The sequence below is a fragment of the Hydra vulgaris genome, chromosome 11 (genome assembly GCF_038396675.1).
Source record: "Hydra vulgaris chromosome 11, alternate assembly HydraT2T_AEP".
In the NCBI taxonomy this organism is placed as follows: domain Eukaryota; kingdom Metazoa; phylum Cnidaria; class Hydrozoa; order Anthoathecata; family Hydridae; genus Hydra; species Hydra vulgaris.
Window position 1 is genome coordinate 18,892,501 of NC_088930.1, and position 10,000 is coordinate 18,902,500.

At 28.6% G+C, this 10,000-nt stretch overlaps 1 protein-coding gene across 1 annotated transcript in view; it reads right to left on the reverse strand.

Annotated features, from left to right (window-relative positions):
- The window catches only part of LOC100202352 (dnaJ homolog subfamily C member 1), a 57,223-nt gene extending 52,551 nt beyond the window's left edge, over window positions 1–4,672 (reverse strand). The window contains exon 1 of the mRNA XM_065810361.1: window positions 4,412–4,672. Within this exon, the coding sequence (XP_065666433.1) occupies window positions 4,412–4,552 (141 nt within the window). The 5' untranslated portion in view covers window positions 4,553–4,672. The remainder of the gene's footprint in view (window positions 1–4,411) is intronic.
- Between the last annotated feature and the right edge of the window lie 5,328 nt (window positions 4,673–10,000).

Genomic DNA, 10,000 nt, shown 5'->3' on the forward strand with positions numbered 1-10,000 from the left:
TTTGTCTAGCTTTTTTCCTTAAATATCAGTTCTTTGGAATTCGCTTCATTCATCTTGCTCTTTTAATTCATATGATTTGCAATCTTTTAAGTCATTTGTCAATAATTATCTTGCTCTATAAACTTTGTGTTTTCTCATTCAGTAACTTCCAACGCTAATAGTGGTTGCTTGCAGCCTTGTTGGAAGTGAAGATATTGAAATATATATATATATATATATATATATATATATATATATATATATATATATATATATATATATGAAAAGAAAATTATATTACAGTAGACATCAAAATAAACTCTTATTTTATAAAATTATATGGCTGATAATTGCTGCCAGACATGAAACTTTTAAATCCATCAAAAATTTGTGATTTATTAAACTATCTAATATAGTAAAAGATGAAATAAGCAGAAAAGGTTAACACATTTTAAAGAATCATATTAAATTTAACAAACATAACATGACATAAATGTATCTTGTAATTATTTTACAGTTTTTTAAGTCCATAAAACTAATTTTGCAAACAACCCAACAATTAGATTATTTAATCTAACCCACACTGACCCTAACCCTGACTTTGAACTAGCATTAAATAACTATATTAATAAAAAATAAAAAAAACGGTTTTCTGTTTACACCGACAAATTTATTTGTATATTTTTTACTTAACCCCAAAACTATTATATTTGGTTTTTAGATTGTATTATAGGGACTTGTTTACAAAAGACAGAGTATTCTTTAAACTTTTCATAGTTTACAAAAAATCCTATTAATAATAGCAAGTTAGCAAGTTATCAATAAAGTTCTTTTTTTAAAAAAAATAATATTTTTATACTTAACATATTAAAAAGGAAAACCTAAACATTAAAATGTATAACTTTAACAGCACTTATATTTATTGACAAAGTTAAACCCTTTAATCAAATCAGACTTCTTTTGAAAGAAAATATCAACAAGCTGGAACTTTCATGATTAATTTGTCAACAAGCTGAAACATTTGTCAAAAAATATCAGAAAGCTGGAACTGACATGATTAACTTGTTTATTTATATTTAGCTTGCCACTCAGTGTTCAAACTTTCCTTAATTTTATGGTCCATTTTAGTAACATCTTTAGAATTGAAAACTGGGAGGCTTACTGCTTCAACTAAATGTAAAATTAAAGTTAAATATATATATATATATATATATATATATATATATATATATATATATATATATATATATATATATATATATATATATATATATATATATACATATATATATATAAATATATATAAATATATATATTTATATTAATATATTCTTATTCTACATAAACAAAGCAATTAACTTGCTTTGTTTATGTTACCAAAAATTATGGTTTTAAATAATTTATTTCTTTAATAAATTATTTAAGAAATAAAATATAATACCATCACCAGGTCTTGTCACAAAGAACCGCTGTTGAAGAAATTTAAAGATTGTTTAAAACCAAGTTGAAAAACATTGGTCAATTTACGCTTTCTGATCAAACTCAGCTTATAATTAAAAAAAAAAAGGCTATGATTAAAACCCTAACTAATCAAATGTTACCCAGAACATTGGCACTTTTTTAAAAACGGTGTTGCAAATTGTTGGAATAAATTAGCGCATAATTTAATATATGCACTTACAGTTAACTCTTTTAAAAGTATTTTAATGATGCTATTTTGGCTGCAGCTATGTCAACCATCAGCATATAAAAGGCTGGTGTTGTTTTCCTTCATCAATATTAAACTTTTTATGTACAAGTTTCATTGATTGTTGTAATAAATAAATAAAAATCTAGATCTTTTAGTTTTCAGCTGCAGTCCTAATAGATGGAAGATCTTGCTTTATAAGCTTTCAAATACAAGACAAAATGAACATAGAAAACTAGGGGTGAGTAAAACCAGATATTCGGTCTGGTTTGTTAAAATTGGATTCAGATTTTAACAAACCGGACTGGGTGTCTGGTTTAGCTCACCCATATTTGGAAGTTTTAACTAGGGGTGAGCAAAACCAGTTATCCAGTCCGGTTTGTTAAAATCCAAATCCTATTTTAACAAACCAGACCGGATATCTGGTTTTGCTCATCCCTTCAGGAAACTACTGCTGCTTTATTTAAATTGAATTTTTTGAATGTCATTACACTCAACAAATTCAATTTAAAATTGGGATTGTAAAAACTGTTTCATTAAGATTCTTATTCATCTGATTAAAAGATCAAAAACTGGTAAAAATTAAAATCTGAAATAGTAGACAACTAGTAAAAGAACTTGCTAGTAAAAGAAGCAAAAAAAGAGTTTTTGATATTAATTTCAAAGAGTCTGTGTTATTTTATCCATTTTATTTCCTAAAAATATGGATGTAAGTAAACAGTATTTGAAATAAAAAAACAGCCACTAACTTTTATAATTGTCCATGCTTTAATTTTAAAAACATGCAAGCATTCTAGAGTCACCTAATTGCTACTATGCTCCGGGTGTCATTAAAGCTCTTGGCTGCTCTGATCATGCATGTGCATTTTTCTGCTAAACAATAGTTCACATTGTTTAGATGTATCATTTTTAAAAAGTGCTATTTCCAAGATAGATTATTTGTAACCTTATTTCAAAAAAATTCTATGAAAATACATAACAAAATTTTAAATCTATTTTATTAAGGTGGCAAAATCATTTTTTCACCGATGCTTCAAATGCTTCAACAATGTTTTTATTTTTTTTTAATTAAATGTTTTTACTTTTATTTTTTTTAATAAAATGTTTTTGTTTTTTTACTGTAAATCATGCGCGGAGTGTTGCTACATCAACTATCTTATAGCCTGACTCGCAACAAACTGCTGCTACATCAACTGACAAATAGCCTGACTCACAACGGAGTGCTGCTGCATCAACTATCTTTTATCCTGACTCGCAAGGGAGTGCTGCTACATTGAATGAGAGTTTGGTTGGGGCAGGCAGTCTATCAATTAATAAAAAAAAAATTCCGGTCTTGCATTTTAATTTTTACTTTTTGTCAACAAAATATGGAAAAACTTTCTGACAACCAGTAAAGAGTTATATATATATATATATATATATATATATATATATATATATATATATATATATATATATATATATATATATATATATATATATATTATTCGGGTGGTTCTAAAAACAACTTTATTTGAAAATGACTCCTGGCATCCTCTGAATATGTTGTGTATAATTAAAAAAATGCTGGATTAAAAAAATTTTTGAATAAAAAATATTTTAAGAAGTCGCCACTGACCTTTGAACATTCAATAGGTCCCAAATATTATTAAAAAAAGAGTTTTTCAAAAGTATGTCATGTTGGGTCTCAAGCAAAGCAAAATTAAATAAAAATTTCAAAAATAATGTCCATTCGATAAAAAAACATTGATAAAAAAATTGAAATCAAAAAATCTTGCTAAATTCCTTATTATACGTTTTTAGTTTAAAAATGTTATTTTCTGTTCACTAAAATCTAAAATAATAAATTTTAATTTTGCTTTATTTGAGACCCAACATGATTACTTTTGAAAAACTTTTTAAATAATATTAGGGACTAGGGATTCCAAATTCGCATATCAGAGTTTTTGAATTCCAAAATTCGTTTGTTTTTATTAAATTTGAAATTTCGGAATAGGAAGAAGCCAAATTCCGGATAATTCCAATTTTTATATCGCTAGCTTTTTTCTAGTTTAAACTTTTTTTTATTGTTGTGCTTAAAAGCAAAAACCAATGCGAAAACCAAAAAACTGTAACACATTTTGTTTTTATTGAAACAACAGCGAAATAACTTTATTGTGAAATTGTGAACAAACAGGTTGTGTGAGTTTACACTAGTTTTAATACTTGTTATTATTATATATGTGTTAAAACTGGTAAAACTTACCTAATATATTTAAAGTATATTAGGTAAGTTTTACCAGTTTTAACGTTGCATATATTTATTGTGTATACTTAATTTTAATTTCTAGGATATTGTGTGAAGCAGAAAGAGCTTTTTCTGCCAGTGGAGCATTTCAACAAAAATCAGGTCAAGACTTAATGATACGATAATGTTTATATACATACACATAGATTAATAAAATTATTCCAAGATTTCTAAAAATTAACTTAATCTTGAGAAATTCTTCAAATAAAAACAATACAAATGCAAATTTTTCTAACGCAATAAACAAAAATGTTTAAATTTTATATTATAGCATTATTTTTTGTTTTGCTGCTTTGTTTGGTTATCGTCTTTTTGCGTATTGTTTTGTTTTTAAAATTACTATTTTACAAATATAAGATGTCAACAAATAAAAAGAGCACACACAAATCTAAGCAATAAAACAGAAAAATGAAATTAAAAATTAAAATAAAATCAATATACTATATGCAAGTACATACATGACTTATTTCAAGCAATTCATAGAAAGTCCCATTAACTTCTTCATACAAGTCAAATATTTCAAAGTCTGTGCCATCATAATCCCAACATTCACAAATTGATAACAAGTAAAATAACCAAAGTGTATATAGCAGCCTCATATCAGTAATTTTTTTTAGTTTTGGTAATATTTTTTAATATTAAAATTTTTGCATCAAAATTTCAAAACTTAAAAAATATTCGCCGCCACATCACATATGGTAAACAGTTAAATCACATATCATGTCGTCCGACGACGCACAGTGAGTCAAAATCCATAAAAAACGGCAAAAAAAACTACCGCTAGAAAATAATTAATTAAATTATAATGTAGCTAAATGCCACTAAAAGCTGTGCAGTAGCAAATTAAAATGGCGCCGGGGGCCTGAGAAAATTTGGCGCCTACCCACTAAAAATGGCACTGCCAACCCCTCTACCCTTCCTCATAAAAATAACCTACCATTAAAAATGACCTCCCTTCTCCAAAAAACTAATTTAGTAATTTCTAATCACGTTTACAGGCTGTGGTTTGAACCTTTGAGAAATAAAAATACTCTTTAGCACAATTTTATTAACAATAACAAATAAGTTTAATATACATCAAGTGAAATTGAATTTTCGTGCTTTTATGCATGCAAAATCATCTATAATTTGGTCATAGTTTACCTTCTTTGCTATTTGATTCTCAATTAAAATAATTGCCAAACTGAATAAGCGTTCTTGTCTCATGGTTGATCGCAAGTATTTTTTGATTAATTTAAGTTTAGTAAAACTTCTTTCACGTGTTGAAACTATTACTGGAAGAGTAAGAAAAATCCTGACTGAAACTTCAATGTTCGGATATGCATTTGTTAAAGAGTACGAATGCATGAATTGCAATATTTAAATTGGATTAGCATTATTTCAATTATAGCAATTTTCAATTGGATTAGCATTCCAAATTTTCCATCATCAGCTTTCAATTGGATTAGCATTCCAAATTTTCCATCTCAGCTTGCAGTTCTAAAGAAACCAAATCATTTTTGTACTTGTGGGCTATGCTAAATGCTTTTTGCTTAAGTTCTTCAACAGAGTTAAGGGTGATTTGTTTTCCAGTGAGAAATAGAAAGTCAGATGATACTTTGGACATTGCCTCAAATTGCCATTGCATTTGTGTGATAATGCTATCAAACACACAGTTGCAATAAATGACAAAGTCTTGTTCTGGTTTGATTAAAATGCCATCATCATCAGCCTCATAAAACATCATACGCTTGACTTTTCTCTTTCGTTTAATTGAGAAGTCTGTGTCAATGTCAATTATTTTTGCTGTTTGTTTGGCAGATTCTATTATGTCTTTCACTCCTCTTTTTCTGAGATACTGGATTGCCGAGACAATCCCATTCCTTTTTTTATGTCAATTAAAATTTTTTGGCTTGTATTGCATGGTTTTCTCTGTCAATTAATGTAAGAATTTCAGTCCACAGGTTCAACAAACAAAGAAATTTAAGATTGAACAATTAGAGTAGGTCTTTTGCACAAGCAACAGTTTCATGGTTTAAAATTGTTTTTGTACTCATGTCTTGTAAAGCACTATAAACTTCCACAACTTAATTGTTTAGGGAAGCAACTGCTTCTTTTTTTGATGACCATCTTGTTTCACAGTGACCCTTTAATGAAATTGGGATGACTTTAATCAGGTTTTCCCGGTAGAATTGGAGAAAAATGTGAATATTTTTTGAATAGATCCAAAGAATATAACCATAAGAGGTGAGTCTTCAGCAGCATGAACGCCAACCAAATTAAGAGTATGGGCTGCACATGGTACAAATGATGCTAGTACATTGATATTAATGATTTATGCTTGAACTCTTTTGTATTTTCCAGCTATGTTTGCTCCATTGTCATATCCCTGGCCTCTGCAATCTGCAATATTTAATCCATCAATTTTCAGTTTTCCAAGGATTTCTTCTGCAATGCCATTTCCAGTCTTTTGATGGGTCTATAAAAAATCCACGAAACTTTCTTCTATTGAGCACATTCCATTTTTTATAAGAACATATCTTATCACTTCACGTAGCTGTTCTTTAAGAGAAACATCAGGTGTACATTCAAAAAGCAAGAAGAATATTTTGCATTTATAATCCGTGAGAGAATTTTTCCTTTAACTTTTTCTCCCACAAGTGTAATTCTTTAATTTTAAATTTGTGTTGAAAAATATGAAACTGCAGCTTTTTTGGCTTTTAATGGATTTTTGAGGATTTTAATGACTAATCAACTCTAGGGTACTTAAAAAGATTCCACTTTTTTGTTTCCCTATTACATCATTACTGCCTCTTAGAGATAAATTATTACTTGCACAGAATAATATGGCATCAACAATAACTTTTATAATTTCCCTCCATTTGTTTGCTTCTCGGTTTATTGTTGTCTGAAGGTCATTGCCTAAAGTTTAGCCTTTTTTTAAATTTTGTTCCATTTCCTTCCAAATTGAATAGCATTTTCTATGCTTAGGACTATTCTCATGTTCAGGAATTTTGGGATTTTAGTTGCAACTATTAAATTGCTATATAGCAACAATTGCCTTTTCACCAGTTCGCCATTAGCAAGCATCTTTTTGTACCACTTTGAACTGAAATGTCTTATTTTTGTATCAGAAGAAGAAGTTGATGGAAAGATTTTTCTGGTTTCCTGCTTAGGTCCATTATCAATAAAAAAAAGCGCCTCACTAGATCAGTTATTTGTGGCCATGTAACAGGATACTTTAGCTCAAAATTTGTGTTTAAAATATCTTTTTTTCCTTCTTCTTTGGGATTTGATGGTTGAAAATTATTTTTTTTTATCAATAACAAAAAAATCCTCAACAAGTGCTTTGTCTATATCAGATGCCTTTTTCCAAGACATTTATCTTATTTTATTTATCGGAAAACTCATTCAAAAAAGTCTCGCTTTAGTGTCACTCTTTTAAGATTGATATGGGTAAAAATAGTTCAAAATTTAATTTGAAGTCATATGTTTAAGATGTTTGGTAACTATTAACAACATTTTTGACAATAAATTTTAATTTTAAATATTCATTACTGAGATCTCAAAAATGTGTCATAAATTGATTTTTTTAAATTAGTTTAATTATGAGTTTAGTTCAAAAACTAAAAGATTCCACTATATTCCATGGTAGTTTTAATATTTTCCCATTAGTAGGTATATATGAAAGCAGAAAAACTAAAATCATTTGCCCCAAATTGCCCCAATTAAAATAAGACCTTTTAAATACTTCGTTTTTTTTTGTATTTTTTTCCGTTTTTAATAAAAACTTATAAAGTATAAAGTAGCGAACAACATTCATTTATCACACAAGTAATACATTTAGTTCCTATTAGTAAAAAAACTCATGCTCAAGCAGATGGTGCTAATTATCAAACCTCAAAAACCAAAATATGCAACATTTGATAGCATAGTGCATGTTTTAAAATTAAAACTTGCGTATAAAACAACTAACAATATAAATCATTGCTTACATTCAACATTAAAAGAATACATTTGATTCCTATAATTTAAGAGTTAGGAATCATGATAATTTATTCGAGACTCTTCTACGTGAGGTTTGTAGACTGGAGTGTCTATACTATTAAAGTATTTACAAACCTGAAATGATAAATCTAAAGAAAACTCTAATAATATTTAAATGTAAATTCCGATCAAAGTTGCGGAAACATTCAAGAACCTTCTCTAGACTTTTAGAACACGAGCAAACTTGGTTGGACAAAAATCTAATGGTTGACAAAAAAAACCTTGCAGCAGATAGAAAGTGCAAGAACTGTGAAGATTTAGGTGATAGAAGCAGAAGATCTAAGGTAATAATAAATCAATTAAATTCAACCCAGTTTAAAAAATAATTTACAAGCATAAATATTAAAAATTATCTTGTTTAAGGTTGCCAAATTGGCTGAACATCCTGCTGAAGAATTGGCATTAGCTTCAATAAAAAAAGCTGCAAGAGATCCTAACAAAAAAGACTACGTTAGAAGTAGAGGAAGGCAAACCGGATACGGCTATCACATTTAAGATCAAACTAGATTTGACCATGTTTGATGGTAAAGTGATTAATGCCCTCACTAACACTCTGTCCTCCCAATCATGTAATGTTTGTGGAGCTAAGTCCAGTGAACTTAATAACCCAGCATTAATCAGATCTAAACTATTCAATTAAAAAGTTTTATCTTTGGGCCTTTCTACTTTGCATTGCTGGCTCAGATCTTTTAAATATATTTTACATTTAGGATATAAGTTAGACATTAAAAAATACTTTGCCAAATCCCCTGCTGAAAAAGCATCAGTAAAAAGTAGAAAAAAGAACATTCAACTGAGGTTTAGAGAGGAGTTAATTATTATAGTTGATATGCAAGAACAGGTTTTTGGTAACACTAACGATGGAAACACTGCCAGAAGGGCATTTGAAAATGCTGAAACTTTCGCTGATATAACGGGAGTGGCAGTAGATGTAATTATTAGATTGGTGACAATCCTAACATCAGTATGCTCCTGTTATGAGTAGAATTCTGAAAGTTTTGGCCAGTATTGCTATAAAACTACAGTTCTTATACTCAAAACCTATTGCTGGTATGTGATTCCCCCAACTGTTCATAAACTCTTTGAACATGGTGTGCAAATATCTGAGGCATTAGAACTGCCAATTGGTTACTACTCTGAAGAGTAACAAGAGGCTCTAAATAAGGAAATTCTCAAAGCTAGATTAAACCATACAGCCAAGATTTTTTTACCCAAAATACGATAGTATTGTATCACATGTTTCACATGTGTTACATGTTTATATATGATAGTTAAATAATTTTTGCCGTTTTTTCACCTTTCTGACTCACTGTGCGACGGTGTCAAAAACAAAAATTTCAAAATATTGAGGTATGCGCTTTGTATCTTTGTTGATGCTTTGAGTTTTGTGTTCATTATAAAAATACATTGTTTCAGCACCGATACGACTCTCGGGGAAATAATGCATAAATAAGCAAATTAAAAAAATTTGGTTAACTACTGATATCTTAAAACTTACAACTAAATGCAAAATTTAATTAATAATTTAGTCATTAATGTAAATACCTTTACATTAATTAACTAAATTAGTAAATTTATGCAGTTTTATTCGTACCATTAATAATCGTCACATTGTGATAGAAATTGTTGAATCTAATTTATACGCAGAGGGTTCTAATACAACTAACCATGTTGAATTTTTACTTTTACTGTAGAAATCTACCCAGATTAACAAAAAAATTAAAAAGAAATGTTTCTGTCATTTTCATGTTGCCAAAACTGCTCCTTAAAATAGCAATTGCACTCTATGCGCAAAATTTTCTCAAAATGGGCCAATATTTGGGACCCAATATCTCCAAAATATAGGATGTTTCGAAAAAAATTTTCCAGGGCCTACTTTGATTGTCTTTTACAAAATATCTGAAAATGAGGACAATTTGAAGACATCACTTCCAGAATTCGCTTATTTTGCCTAGATTTCTCAGACATTGGCTCTTAAAAATATTCTCTGACTTTAAAGATTTTCCAAATAAAATTTCCTG